The sequence below is a fragment of the Anopheles aquasalis genome, chromosome 2 (genome assembly GCF_943734665.1).
Source record: "Anopheles aquasalis chromosome 2, idAnoAquaMG_Q_19, whole genome shotgun sequence".
Lineage (NCBI taxonomy): Eukaryota > Metazoa > Arthropoda > Insecta > Diptera > Culicidae > Anopheles > Anopheles aquasalis.
The window spans coordinates 23,825,001-23,840,000 of record NC_064877.1 but is presented as its reverse complement, the minus strand read 5'-3'; the positions used below and the strand labels follow the sequence as shown (position 1 = coordinate 23,840,000).

The 15,000-nt window shown below is 49.7% G+C and overlaps 3 protein-coding genes across 4 annotated transcripts in view; 1 reads left to right on the top strand and 2 right to left on the bottom strand.

The window, feature by feature from the left end:
• Positions 1-2,303, bottom strand: part of LOC126568938 (L-threonine ammonia-lyase) — a 6,875-nt gene extending 4,572 nt beyond the window's left edge. The window contains exon 1 of one of the 2 annotated variants that reach the window (XM_050225641.1): positions 2,187-2,303. The gene's annotated coding sequence lies outside the window, so the exon portion shown is untranslated. Of the gene's footprint in view, positions 1-2,103 lie in introns of both variants that reach the window. The other variant, XM_050225642.1, reaches the window with a different exon arrangement.
• A 2,338-nt stretch (positions 2,304-4,641) lies between these two features.
• LOC126568936 (uncharacterized) lies at positions 4,642-5,196 on the top strand. The gene is made up of 2 exons (XM_050225640.1): positions 4,642-4,772; positions 4,921-5,196. The coding sequence occupies exons 1-2, from the start codon at positions 4,683-4,685 to the stop codon at positions 5,092-5,094; spliced, it is 264 nt and encodes an 87-aa protein (XP_050081597.1). The 5' UTR covers positions 4,642-4,682; the 3' UTR covers positions 5,095-5,196.
• Positions 5,197-14,310: 9,114 nt separating this feature from the next.
• Positions 14,311-15,000, bottom strand: part of LOC126568935 (uncharacterized) — an 18,465-nt gene continuing 17,775 nt past the window's right edge. The window contains exon 8 of the mRNA XM_050225639.1: positions 14,311-15,000. This exon is cut by the window's right edge and continues 2,701 nt beyond it. The gene's annotated coding sequence lies outside the window, so the exon portion shown is untranslated.

Below are 15,000 nucleotides of genomic sequence, written 5' to 3'. Positions count from 1 at the left end.
AAGGCTCATTTTTGTGGAGATTTTCTTTGAGCAAACGTTTACATTTCACGAAATCGCTGATACTTTTTTTAATCAATTATGAGAAACTGATTTTTTTCGGCCAAAATAATCAAAAGCATCACTTTTCCGTCTTAAAAAATCAAAACATCGACGGGGCTACCAGGTTACCTTATAATCTAACAAAAAATACTGATTTGTATATGTCGGATGCCCCATCACGCAGCTACGATGGGCACCGTTGTTGGGTCGAATCAAAAGACTTGCCCCTTAAGACTTAAGCGACGAACCCGGCTTGATCATTCCGTCCGATCAATCCGTCAGTATCATAGTGTGATGATTTTTTTAACTTCCAAATGCTGTCAAAAAACGAAAAATTGCAAATTCAACAAAAACTACCTACGGAGCTACCTTGCTGAACTTATAATGTAAAACAAATACTGATTTTCAAAGTTGCGATATACCCCGAGGCTTTAAGAAGTCACAAGTTTCAAACTTTAAAATTTGCTCACGTTGGCACAATAGTTTAAAACATTGCTGTTGAGATGCATTCCACTGAGGAATGCAAAATTGAAAAAATAAATCTTAACCTCTCTTAGTAGAATCCTATGCTACTGTGGTTCTTAGTTCCATCGAATATCAAACATCAAATTACTCAGTTCAATCGAAGTAATCCTCTTATCTTGTAAAGATATTGATGCTGACGCATATGCTAGTTGCTTGGAATGTGTATGATTAATACATACATTGAATATGATTTCAATGCCGACGCATCAACAGCGTCAGAAGAATAGAGAAACAACATTCCAAGAGCTCTGGTATGTTGTACAACTATTCAAGCGTTCTCCTACTCTCCTATTCAAACCAACGTAAACAACAGCTCAGTGTTGTAATCGTTTGGATAACAGGATGCAAAACTACCAGGAACAACTCCCACACGTACTCCCAGTTCCCTTATCTGATGGCCATTCAATTGACCCAGCATCGATAATAGGTCATAAACACTCCCCGCAATAGTAAAGACCACCGACGGTCCGGGCGAATTGTTTCTCTCATCACCCGTTGGTCACATAAACAGTTGATCCTCTGCCACTAAGCACCGGTGACACTGGTGAATCCTTTTCGATCCCATCTCCCCGCGGGGGGGTTCTGTTCGAACCGAAATGAGTTTACTCAAAGCAAAAGCATCGCCATAGTAAAGCTTCCGTGATCCCCATCCACCTAACGCAACCCTATCGCGTGTGCAAAGTCCCTAAATCCTGACGCTCTAAATTGAAACTATGCAGCGCACGGTCGCATTGATGCCGCCTTCAAAGAGCCGCAGTCGTCGCCCTAACGGCGTGCACCGTCAGCGGAAGTTTGCACATGCTAATTCAGTGTATTTGTCCCCGGACCTCCCTCCTGCCGGCGGTGGTCCCACACCGCACGGATGCTACGCTTTTGACGGATCGATCTGTCCGGTATCGGTCCCAGGCATCTCGCAACTCAGCGAACTGTGCGCGCACTCGTACGGTCGCGTTCGAGAGGCCCATCATCAATAGCAATATTATTTATCGAAGCGTATTAACTATTGAACGCTGCACTGCACTAGCTACGCCCTGGAGAGAAAAGCTCTGCACGTGTGGTGCTACTGCTGCTACTGGTGCTGCTGGTGCTATGAAATCATTAATTACATTCCGAATCCCCACTGGGAGGGGAACTAGTGAAGCGATCAATCGGCGATGGCGCTTGGTGACGGTGACGATATTACTAAACTCTATTTAAATATGCGTCAGCAGTATCATTAGCGCACGGTATTCGGTACGGTATCCGGCACCGGCACCAGTATTAATGTTGACTCCCAATTAGCACCCTCGTTAGACCGTTTCAACGATTCCGAGCGTCGAGCTGCCCGGTGCGGAAGCCTAGTGTCCGGTGCATAGCGAGCACACTGGCCGTTATTGGGAAGTGGGATGCAAACTAGTGAATTCTAAAACCAGCGGAACGGATATCGACTCGTTTGATGATCGACAACACTTTTGATTTGATGCCCTTTTGTGCAGTGCATGAACTGTTCATGCAAAAGTAACACTTTGCTTTGACGAGTTTTTAGTACGATAAACTCACAGGATGCTAGCAACGAATGCACAATGGTTCGTCTGCAGCAGTTACGCTATATTTATCACAAACACTTGGTCCTGTAAACGTACCGTTTCACTTCTGAACAAACATACACACAACGACACAACACTCCGTTTGGTTTAATTCTTCTCCCGTACTGTTGCTGCTGCTGCTGCTGCTACTGCTGCTCGACAGCAAGCGCCTGATCAATCGTTGGGTGGCACATAAAATCGAAGCCTTTTATAGGCGCCCTTAATTTGATCGCTTCCTCGCACCTCCCGCGTTTCCCAGTTAACACACGCCTCCCGCATGCATGCATTGTAATCGAACGAAAGTGGAGCGAGCGAGGAAGATAGTGATCACGCATCACCCCCACCAACAACAACAAACGGAACGGATTCCCGGCAACAGGAATGGAGAATGGTTCAGTGAAATCAATCAGTGCACGAGTGCCGAAAATGGCCATCGATTATCGGTTAGATGCGAAAAATTAAGCGACAAATCACCGCCACCTCGCAATCGACCATCGTAACCATCTATCGCAGCCTCCAGCAACAGCAACATTACTTACCACCAAAGAGAGAGAGAGAGAGTCTCTCTGTCTCTCTAACGCTCGAATGCTGAGTGACGTTGGGCGTTCGCGCAAGTTGACATTTGGTCGCAGTTTGGTGATGTAAGGGGTTGATAATTGAGGTATCGATCGAGTGGCGAGTTCTGGTGCTAGCCAGCGCGAACAGAATGTGGTCGATCACATGTGATGCGATGTGGAATTCTTACGAAATGCGTCAACCAGCAGGGGTTGCTTCCGCGTGGCACTACCTGGACTTGAACATCGCACCGTATTCTGTGCTGTTTGGCATGATAACAAACGTCTGGACGCCGGTGCCCAGACTAACGGGCTGATAGGGACAAGGGTTCGTCAAGCAAAGGTCAACAATATTGCATCGCGCACACGATCGTGGATGCAGTTTCAACTGGTCTCCCTTCGACTGGGTTGGGTGTTGGACAACGATCGGTTCGCTTATCGCAAACCTAGCAAAAGGGTCATTCAAACATGGCGCTTATCTTCTGCATACGATGTGCGGCGCTCAAGGCAACGGCGATCGCCCGGTCTACTGTTGATCATTGTTTTGACGTGTGCCAAGTATTAATCACTCCTCTCGGAGTGAGATAATCGGCAGTTAATCTCCCAGAATAACGGCTTAGGTACGGCACATGATGCACATGATGTTTACAACCCGAACAATCAATGTAACAACGACACGGAACACATCAAGAAAAGAGTGAGAGAAAAATATAAAGAGAGCGAGTCTTTAACACGCTGGCTCTCGGAAGGTGAATTAGCATACCCAGGGACCATCGTTCGCTCGCTTGAGGTGTGAATGTTTCATCAAATATTTTGATGCTTCTTTTAATAGGCACCTCGTGCTGGTGGTGCTGGTTCGTTCGTTCACATTCCTTCGTGTTTCTAGCGGCGAAAATTGCATTAGACACAAGGCCCTTTCCCCCCCAGCGTCGTGTTCTTCCGTGAGCTCTGGCAGCCATCTGTCAAAAAAGGTGCCTCTACCAAGCCACGAGAAAGAACGTTTAAATTATTCATCCAATATCCGCCAGCGCATCGCGCATAGGACCAGGCCGACGTTGCCAGCTGATGCTATAGTTGATCTTTGTACTGGCGCCGTTGCTGCTGCTGCCCCCGATCCACGGGGCTGAGAGCATTATGTTGCATGTTGGTCGCTATTCGTTTTACACTTTTCACACCGCCACACCGTTAGCGGTTCCGGGCCGGTTCCGGGAGAAACCGTCCAGAGCCAGAGCCAAGAGATGAAAATAAATAATCAGCGAGCGCACGCGGGCCACGCTCTCGTATTCAAATCGTATTCGCAAGAATAGCTTGAGAAATGGCTTCGAGGGCTTTTGGGCGTCGTCTTGTTTCTCCCTCCCCCCCGCCGCAAAGGGCCCTAGGAGCATCGCACCGCACCGCTTCTCTACATACATCGCGGTACGCGTTCAGTGCTTTTTTCAAATTTATTTGATTGGACGGACTACAAAGACAAACGCGCGTTCCGTCTGTACACTAGCCCTCCTCCTCCTCCTCGTAGCTACCGTCTGGCCACCGGCTTGTCAAAGTGTACAAACATCTTGAGCATTATTCATACTTTTCCAGCACAGTCTGTCGGTACCAACCGTGTTCGCTCGCTTGCGCTCCAGGGGGCAAGCAGATTTCTATGCTACACAGAGGAAGAAGCAGCAGCAGCAGCAGCAGCAGCAGCGGAAGATGAAGTTATCGCTAGAGTTTGAGACAGAGGAGTAATGGAATCGCTCCGGAGGACGATTCATCTTGCCAGTTGCTGCCAGCGCCGGAGTGCTTGCTGCAAACAAACAAGCAACCGAGTTGCAGCTAGATGAGCAACATGAAACCCCGTGCATCTCACTCGCCATGGCCACTCGCCGTCGCCAATCAGCCGTGAATGTTTTTCCGCTTATTTATAGTTCCGGGGGGCGATTCCGAACGAATAAAAAGGGCGCACCGTGAGCGGCGGACCGATCAGTAACCGAGTACCGAGTGATAGAAGTGATCGAACATGATAGGCAAGAGATTAGACGTGTTACTGCTGTTGCTGCTGCTGCTCACCGCGTGCCTTATCGTCATCGTGACCAACGCCTCGCCACTGGTACGGAAGACCCCGCGTTCCGGTTCCAGCGGTTCCGGTTGCCGGTTCGACGGATTCTATTCCGCCATCGGCGTGACTTTCCACCTCGTTGTAACACGCATTTGACATTGCTGTTGCCTCCTCTTTCTCTCTCTCTTTCTCTCTGCAGCCTGATAGCAATGATGTGGCAACGTTGGAACAGCATGGTTTTACGCCAGCAACCGAACTAGCAGCTGGTTCCGTGGACCACGATCGTTGCTGCCTCGGGGCGATAAAGCCAATCGTGCTGACCGCGAAACCCAGATACAAGTACGTGGTAGTGCCACCCCTCAGCATAAACTGAAACCCGTGGAGCGGTGAAGTCAGTGTAGGACGCCATCTTGTGCCGAGTGTGAAGACAAAGAGAGTGAAGAGCAAATAGACGAACTGGCGAGCTCATTTCTGATTTTTGCATTCCCCTCCCCCACCCGGGAAGCTTGTGTTTTGATTGTAGCTGTTGGGGAAAGGCAGAGGCTAGAAGGGTGCTGACTCCCCTCGTTTACCCCGCAATCGTGCGCCCATCTCGAGCGTCGAGCGTCGAAAATTCATCTAATAATTGTCTGCATTTTATCATCGCTTCTAATCGCCACAGCTGCGTCCATTCCCAGCAAATTGGATGGACACAGTCCGGGCCGCTCGGTGTGACCTCGGTTTGGAGTGGAAGAGCGGAGGAGGAAGAGAGGAAGGTCACTTGGGCAACGCGGGGCGGGGGAGGCCTTGCTGGCTTTCACCATTCAAGCACTCTTCGCACTCGCCGGAATCGAAACAAAAGAAGCCAAAATGGGGGCCATCGTTGAGAAGAGGCCAGGACCCCGGGAGAACCACGTTGCTTCCGGCAACCGACCGACTAAGCAACCAACTCGAATGTGTGCTTCACCATCCGATCAGAAGCAGCCACTCCACAACAGCCTACCGCACTAGGCGCATAACGTCTTTTGCGTTGCGCTTGACGTTCGCTTTCGGAGCGAACGTTGTGCGCGCCGAAGAGGCCACCGTTCAACCGAGAAGAGAAAGAAGAAGAAGAAGAAGAAGAAGGGGGTTTGCGTGCGTTTCCGGTTGCCACGTTGGAAGCATCGCCACTGCCACTGCGATGATGATGATGATGCTCGACTATCATCACCAGCATCCAGTATCACCGTCTATGGTGAGCGCTTGGTTAGTGTGGTGTGTGGTCTTTGTGTGTTCCCTTCAAGCGATCCTCGTGATTGCCTATTCCACACAAAAGGCGGGAACCAGCGAGGGGGAGTTCACTCGCGTTCCCGTTCACCTGTCACCCTCGACCGGTGGCCTGGGCGGTGGTGGTCGAGACCCTAGGGCGACGTGTGCTAGATTAGTTTTTCCCGGGCTTTTCCACCTTTAACCTCCGGGTGTGCTCCACCCCACCAGCCACCACCAGCCGCCACCAGATGAAACCGGTCGACCATCTCGAGGTCGAGCTGATTGTTTATTGGGATTGTTAGAGGTGGTGGCAGTGTTTGGTGGCAACTGTAGCGAAGTGAAGAGGGAACATTGTGTGCCATCCTTTGGCGTCCTGTTCCAGCATCCGCATGCCATACACACCAGCATAACGGTGACGGTGGACAACGCACACCTGGCGCAGGTTCTACGTATCCCGTACACCGAGCTGCTTGCCTCCCTTTTTCCGTGCCAGTTCCCCATCCTGGCCGTTCCGGGGGTGGGTTTTTCAATCATGTTTCCGCAATGTTTATGGATGAAAATATCCGATAATTTGTGCTATTATCGGGCGGAAACCATGCGACCACGTGCCGTACCTCATCCGGTCTGCCACTCCCCTCTCGCTCACCCATTTTGCGTCACCACGCACGCAAATATATGATAACAGCTGGGCCGGACGGGGCTCATTGTAAGGGGGTCTCCAAATAAATATCATCAACGATAATTGAAGGCAAAACATTTGCACAGTATGTCTCGTTTTGTTGTGATGTGGTGCTGCTGGTGCTGCTGCCATTTCGCGGGGGTCGACGTTGTCATGACATGTCAGCTGAAGGTTTGCGTCAATGTGATGGCACGCAGCGCATCGCGCCAGCCTGTACCGTTGCGTTGCGCGTTTAGCTATACCTATATCTCATGGTCGCTGCGAGAGAGAGAGATGGTTATGGAGATTGATTGTAATGGTGAACCACGAACGGGAGTGTCGATCCGTAGCGGAAGAGGTTGTTGGTCAGGAGGAAGAAAGGATTCCTTTGCGGTGGGACGTGTACATTGTTTGACAGACTGACTGACTGTGAGTGATGCCAGCACCACGGTTGGCTGATTCATTATCAATCATCTCGGTCAACCTATCGGCCTACTGCTGCTGCTGTCACAATCGGTCACCGTGGCAATCATAACCTCACAAATTGTTCCAGTAACTAGTGATCGTTGAGCTGCTTCCCTGGTAGATTGTTGTGAGAAAGAGAAAGAAAGAAATAGAGAGAGAGAGAGAGAGAGAGAGAGAAAGAGAAAGTGAGAGGAAAGAAAAATAGATGCGATGATGGAAGGGGCGGCCGGGTTCTTATCAGCAACCGGCCACCCTGCAGTTACCAGGCCGCCGCCAAGCCGCCGGGTTTAAATTTAAAATCCACAATGCGGCAATCAGCGGGAAAACACTTTTCAATTTTCAGCGCCGACGACGCCCCCTTGCTGTCCCTGATTACCGATCACTCATTTCGCGGCAATCATTTCCGCAATCAACCGGAAGCTATTCGTCTGCGCCACGGTCGTCGCCCTTGTCGTCATCCACGACAACGCGGTTCAACGCTTGCTTGGCAAGGAATCGTTTAATGTGCAAACAATACCGATCCAACCATGGAAGCTGCTGTTCCTGGTGGTGGCGTGGAATTGAAAAATGACTTACCTTGCAGCTCATGCAGCAGATGGGCGCCATCGCACCAACGATTCGCCATCATCATGGGCCGTGATAGCGTTCGCTGAAAATGGGAGCCATTCGGGAATTCTCCATTCTGGAAGGAACGTTCTAGGTGGCCTGTCATTACCTGATGGCGTCGGTTTCGGTTGCCCTGTACATCTAGCAGCTTCCAGTTTGTTCGTTTATTGGAAAATTTTCTTTGAAAAATCCTCCGATTTTGTAGTTTCAAAATGAGCTCCAATAAACTCCGCTTACTAGCAAGGAACGTAGAGATGAGAACTTCATTTGGTGGAATTGGAAACCTCCGGTAGGTACCATATCTTCCCGAAGCAGCAAAGTAATCAATCCCCTGGTCATGGTTATCATCAGCGGAAAAAGAATGTTGAAGCGACGGATGCTACGCTCCATCCGCACCGTGATCCTTCACATAATGCTTTGCCATAACATCAAAAGTAATGCTCATACACTCGTCAATATTCTTCATATATACAGCAGCGCGGCGGTGAATGCCAGCAGGCAGATCACATCTCATCGTCCGGACGGTGCTGCCGGTGGCGCACCACGATTTCACGATGATCCCTATTTTATGCTAACGCAATCATCTTGCGCGTCTGCTCGACATCACGACTCATGAGCGCGATGAGGACGACGTCGAGGGCGAGGACGATGATGATGTTATTAGGTTCGCCATCGGGAGTCAAATGTTGGAGGCCACCACGTTGCAAGCCGTGATGCCATTGAGCTCCTCGGTGGCCACAGATCACTCACGCTCTCTCGCTCTCTCTCTCTCCGGAGCTGGAACCGGAACCGAATGACACTCGCACTCACTCGCGTTCATGCGAAGAAGGACTGCGCTCCGGGGAGTTCATTCGCCCGGCCATGCTAGCGGTCGATGTCACTTCCGCTTCCGGCCATGCGCTGGCCCATTTAATCATGCTTACATTCCCGTTCCCCTTTGCTACTCCGGACAACACAATCGGAATACCGTTGGGGATGCGAATAGTTTCTGGTGAGGATATCGTTTGACCTTTCGCCTCCGATATCGACGATAATATCGGAGGAATGCAGCATCACTTGCTTGCTGGCGATGGGTGCTGATCATCAGAATGTGGGTTGGGTTGGGTGAGCGCAAATTGGAAACATCCTTTATTCCATCCCAAGGGATATGTCAGTTGATAAAGCGATCGAGGCGGAAGTCCTGTGAATGAGAATAGAAAAATGGAAATCCTTTGTGGCCAAAGGAGTTGTGGACTATCGGGGGAAGCAGAACACTATGTGATCACTTTCGATGGCTCTCGGTTCCCTCCCCCCGACCGACCGGTGACTACTTAATTCAAACTTTCAACTTTCGCCAACTTAAACAACCCGAACTAACGCTGACTATATTACCCCCCGGGGGGAAGAGGGTGAAGAGGAAACGGTGTAGAACTAGTACCGAAGGGAGGCAGCATCGTGCTCAAACATGGCTAAGCTGAAATGCTTCGAGCAACCGCTTCGACATCCCAAAATTTACTCCTCCAAACACTAGCGCCAGCGTTCGTTCCGTTCGCTCCGGCAATGTATGTTAACTCAATCCGATGCATTCCGATGGCCAAGGGGAGCTCTCTCTCTCTCTCTCTCTCTCTGTGTTCACAGTTCCTGTTCTACCCTACGGTCCGTACAGTCGCTGTGACAGTGGCGACACTGCGGGACGTACTACGGGAACGCAAATGTGTTTGCAAATGCCCGAGGCGCCTCAACTTAAACACACTGCCACAAATGGACACACGGCACGTCCTTCCTGTAGCCGCTCGCACAGACCGGGCACACGAATCGAAACTTTGTCGTCTTTCCTTCTAGCGCTTCCGATCGCTATCAGGCGCATTGAGACTGGTCTGTTGCCAGTGATTCCACGGATAGAACCCACGATCGACCGTTCCCTTCCGGTGTTCCGTTTGATCTGTGTGACCCCTTGAGCCCCACAGTCCTTGAGCTCGAGGTGGCACCAGAATCGGAATCAATTTTTCCCCGCCCTTCGATCCCCTGAAGGGTTGTTGGAGTAGCTTCGCTTGCAGCAGCGGTATCGTTTGGGGAGTAAATGGCTGGACGCAGTGCAACCGGTTTTGCGAGATGGAGTGGTATCAGTTCTGTTTCCGTATCGACACAAGACGCAACTCTCCACGGGCGAGAGAACACCAAACGGGCGAGAGAACACCAATCGCATCTACTGCTGTTGCAGTTTGTTAAAACGTCCGCGGTAAGCGATCCGGATAAACAATGCAACCGCTTGTCAACAATGCCCTCCAGCGTGTGGTGCCTTTGCGTTCCTCTGCTTGAGGTTTTTGGTGCTTTTCAACAACATATTAATCATCCCTTGCGCTGCTTTTCAGCCTAGATAGTGAAGAAGCCTTTAGGCAGAACGGTCTAATGGAAAAACGAAGCGAAGAGTGTGGCGCCTCCATCGAACCGAACCGAGTTTCACGTGTCCACGTGCGAGTATGTGTGGAGGATGAAAATTTAATCTCGATGAAAAGAACGTTCCGATCCACTTCATCACGTTTCGCATCAACGGGTGAAACAAATTGGTATGATAGAGAGCGAAAGAAGAGGAGTGAAGGGGGAGCAAAAAAATATTAAAATCTCGGCCACGCCATTCATTCATCGCCGGTTAATTATTGCCAGTGCTAGCCCGCATCGCATTCACCTCATTTTCATGTTAAAGCGGAACCATCACATTCTCCCTTCTCCTTTTTTGGGAATAGGAAAAAGAAAGCAGAAACGTTGAAACAGTGATGCTTCAGAGGGTAGCCAGAGCCGGAATCTAGGTCACTGAAAGTAGACTCGCAAACCAATCTCATCTCACATTGCACCGTGCAACGTCCCCTTTTGTGATGCTGACACCAGCACCCTTTTTGGCCCTTTTTTCCCGGAGCGACGAATTCGTATTAATTTCCCAAAGAATGTACCCGAGGCGGAGAGTGGCTGAATCAGTGGAAAACACAAAACAGGTGTTAACCAGCACCACCTTTGCGGGGGTGTTGGCGGTTGAAATGAGGAGGTTGCTGGAGTTCCAGACACCGAACATTGCGCTTACGGCACCGGGAAAACATTTAATTCACTCGCCTCAAAATGGCCTTCCCCTCCCACGCCGGTTTACAACACATTCCCGGACCGCTAACAAGCGGGCATGTTGGAATCGTGGCAAGAAGACCACCGCAACCACCACATCCCCTTCGAGAACCAACCACCACCACCAATCCGTTACGCCACACCGCTATTTACTTTTCCGGCAAACAAGATTCCGCCATTCACATTAGCGCAAACATCGGCAAACAATTCAATTTCCTCCGCTCGTTGCCTGGTCGCAGGCCAGCCTCCTTGGATGTCCTTGGGATTAATCCCGCCTCGGCTCGAAGTTCGGATTGTGCTTCGGTAGTAGTGGTAGTGGCTGCCAGCCTGGCGTTGCTGGCAGTTTGGAAAACTCTTACGAGAAAAGCCACGACAGTTATCGTAATTCCGTGCCGTACCGGTGCCCGCCTCGGTGCCATAACGCCGCCTTTTGTGTGCTTCAGTTTGAGAGTGTGTCTGTGTCGGTGTCGAGTGCATCGCCTGCTAAGATTGCTGGCTGGCTCTCGAGACTTCGAACCTGCCATCGACTTCGACTTCGATCTCCTTTCGAGTGAGGCTTTGGCTTATTGTTTCTGTTTCTTTCGATTTTCCCAACCCTCTGCTGAAGGGGTGGTAGGGTGCGATGGGAGGGGAGGTGGTGGAGAAAACTCCAAATCCCCTCGCTGGTGCTGCTTGGTGCTCCAATCGTGAGTAACTAGACGCGAACAACGGGACACCGCATCGCACTCCCTTCTCGGGTTTCTTCCAGTGACTGGCCGATTGTCTTGGCCCTGGCCGGGCCGGGCCATGGGGATGGGGTGGTTTTTCCTGGGCACTCCGATTCGGTGCGCACTCTCCTGAGAAAAGAATGGAGAAAAACTCAATTAAAAATTAATTCACTGCAGGTCTCGGACCTTCTCGATCCGGCTCTCGGTGGCTAAACCGGGGCTCTGGCTTCTGGCCGCTGGTCATACTACCCCCCCCCCTCCTTAACCGGGGTTGAAGGTGGCTCACCGGGCAAACTCGCAAAAAGTACTCTCCGGTAATCAAGTTTTCCCTTCCAATGCACTCGATACTCGGCCGGTCACCGCGTGGCGTTCGCGCGTGTTCCTTGTTCGCTCCCCGGGTGGAGGGCATGTCGGCTTTGTCGGTCAGACGAGCGCGCATTTTACCTCCCCCGTCTCCCCGGCTCGGTCCGATACTGCTCCGAACTGATACTGATTTCATTTAGCGCAAAGCAACTGCACTAGATGCGGCGCGATGCCACGGGAAGCCGATCGTATCCGGTTGGTTGCCCTATTTATACCATTCCGGAGTGGTCCCGATCGGAGCACCGAACGGTTGGTCGGTCGTATGGCTGATGCGGGATTGAGTTGCAAGGAATTCCGGAACCGACCGTTGGAATACGCTGGAATGTGTAACGGAACGTTGTAGCGCGATCAATTACTGCACGAGGCGCGCGACCTTAAGTGCTCGCTGTAGTGCTTCCGCGGGTTGCCGTGTTGCTTGCAATTGGGTTTTCTCCGATGTAATTCCATTCCGTTGGCCGTTGACTCTGTGCCGCAGAGCTAGTGAAGAGCAAGTTTATGGCTTACGATTGCCGGCGTCGGTTGTTCAATCAGGAAGTGCGCGGACCGTGAAGCTCCCTGGGATGTGATGTTGCTACTCGAGTTTGGCTTGGCTTCTAACGATTGCATTTGTTTTCTCATTAGGGACCGTGAAGTAGCAGTAACAGCAGCAGATAAGGCTCATACACTTCTGCTTGACACACATTCACGTAGACGAGATCGCAAACGACCAACCCGTAAGCCAGCGAGCGATATGAATTCAAGGGATTTTTTGTGTGTTTCCTTCCTGTTTCGTTTCAATAGTTTTATTTATATTCTCCCCTTCCTCTTCAGTCGCTAGCGTGGGCCAACTTTTGGCCACTTCCGCTGACCGGTCGTCCGGTGAACACACTTTCATCTCACTCTTTCAACCCAAACCCAAAGACTCTGCCCCTCTCTCTCTCTCTCATTCTCTCTGTGTTAAGCCCCTCAACTCGCGATGGACGATAATGAAAGAAAAACTTTCTCTCGCGCGAGCACAAACTTTCGCTTTATTTCGGTGGCCGGACCAACCACTGGATCTGTTCTGGCCCACACCCTGAACCCTGGACCTCTGGCCAGGTGGAATCCAGGTTATTTGCAAATTTAAAGTCATTACTGGTGAAGGGGTAGCGAGTACATGGACCTGTCTGAGGGGATGTTGTTTTTGTTGTTGTTGCTGGTGCGAGGAGGTGCTGCTGAAGGGTGGATAGGGGGCCATTTCTTTACCAACATTGTTGTGGGATTTGCTGCAAGTTCCCGCAACACAAAACCGAGAACACAGGTGAAGGAGCAGAGGCAAAAGAATGAGCGAGAGTGAGGAAAGTTTTGCAGAAGAAAGATTCTGGAAGAGTTTTCTTTGCGAAAACAGAAATCCTTACTCTTTATCATAAACGGGAAGGGGTAAGGGGTGGTATGGCAAATATGGGAGCCAGGAGGAATATGGGAAAAAGTCGAGCGAACAACGCACAAAAGGCCCAGTGCAACGAGCATAATGCGAATTTAATTCCCTCGTTGAAACAATGGCCTCGCGATACCGGGCAGCTAACTCTGCTTACAACTGCTGCTGCTGCTGCTCAGACGTCTCAATGTCTTGTGCTTGGGGGGTGGTGGGTAACGCTATGTGGCCCCTGCTGAGTGGTACAGCACAGAGCGGGTTTCGAGTGTTGTAATAGCGTGTTCTTCAAAAGCAACGAGCGGGACGAATTATGAGCCCATTTTCAACAGCATTTTCTACTGCGGAAAGGAGGAGCAGAGAGAGGGGTTAACGACCACAATGCGAGAATAATCACCAAAAGAAAAAGAAAATTAAACTTAAGCAAGCTTTTCTTTTTTTATGCGCACCAAGCAGGGTAGCTGGCACGCGATACGAGTTGCTATAAAATGTTGTTACAGATTTTCTTGTGCGCAAGTTTTCTACGGCAGCTGAGCTTGAATGCTAGAAGGGCTTTTCTCTGCTTTTCACCAGATTTTTCCGGAGATTTTCACGAAGAATACTAATTCACCACGAATTTGAATAACAGAAAATATCCATCGTTGGTGTCGAGTTGACAAACCGTTTCATTTATCGTCAGTATGTATGAAAGCACCGATATCTCGGTATAATCTTGATAGACATCTTCAGAAGAGGAGTCAACTTCAAGAGATTTGAATTGCACTTTACCGAAATTGGATATTGCATCTTTTTATTAACATTTGTTTTCCCTTTCGATGGTTTCTTCGAAAAGAGCATTCTTGTGGCGCGAGTGTTGTGAGTTTTATCTGTCATCGAATGTTTGTTTTTTAATTAGATTTAATTAACAATTGTCAACGTTTTCTCAATATTTATCATGGTAAAATAATTGTTTCTATTAATTGAATGATTTTAAATGGATTGACTTGAAGCTAAGAGAATCATAGTCCGGACTAATAGCACAGTGAGCAGTTTGAAAAGCGAATCGAAAAATGTACTCTCTTCCATTCACTTCTTTTATGGTTAAACAGTTCCGGCGTTTGTTGATCCTACAAAAGAGGCGCATCGTTATACGAAGGGAAAAAAAATAATAGTAGATCAGATTCTTCTTCATCATGAAGGTGACTAACGATCCCTTCCTGAAGAAAAAAAACACGTTTCTACTAAAAAGAGCACATGAACAACTCATGAATCATTCATCATATGCAGCGCAATATTTAACCGATTTTGAACCCTCAATCCCACCCGGAGATCGCTATTTGATGATTCGCCTCGGAGATAAAAACACACCCACAGAGAGAGAATCATATCAAAGAGATAGAGAGACTGTTTATTTGAACCTTAACGCTAGTCGCCCACCAGCGTCCGTATAGAAACTTGCGCCTTTTGCTTAGCTGCTATAATGCGTGCCGTGCCGTTGTTACTTTATTTGTACAAAATATAAGTATAAATAAATAGACGACTCCGAGCCGGACACCGCCGGAGCGGACGCCGCACCGTCCGGAGAACGTGGAGAAGTTAGTTTTCTGGATTAATGTAATCAATAAATGGAATCTTCCTCATCAGCTACTTCCGAACGTTCGCACAAACACGCCCCCGGACCAGGGCAGCGCATGTTTGCTTCTGCTCTGCTGCAGCTTCTGTTGCGGTCGGATGTCTGTGGGTGTCGCTTGTGTACGGAAGGACGGAAGGTTTCGGGAGAATGTGCATATCAGC

Excerpts from the sequence above, each read along its gene's own strand:
- LOC126568936 (XM_050225640.1), top strand. The coding sequence starts at position 4,683 with ATGATAGGCAAGAGATTAGACGTGTTACTGCTGTTGCTGCTGCTGCTC. Across the intron at positions 4,773-4,920 it reads TGACCAACGCCTCGCCACTG|CCTGATAGCAATGATGTGGC; the intron begins GTACGGAAGACC and ends TTCTCTCTGCAG.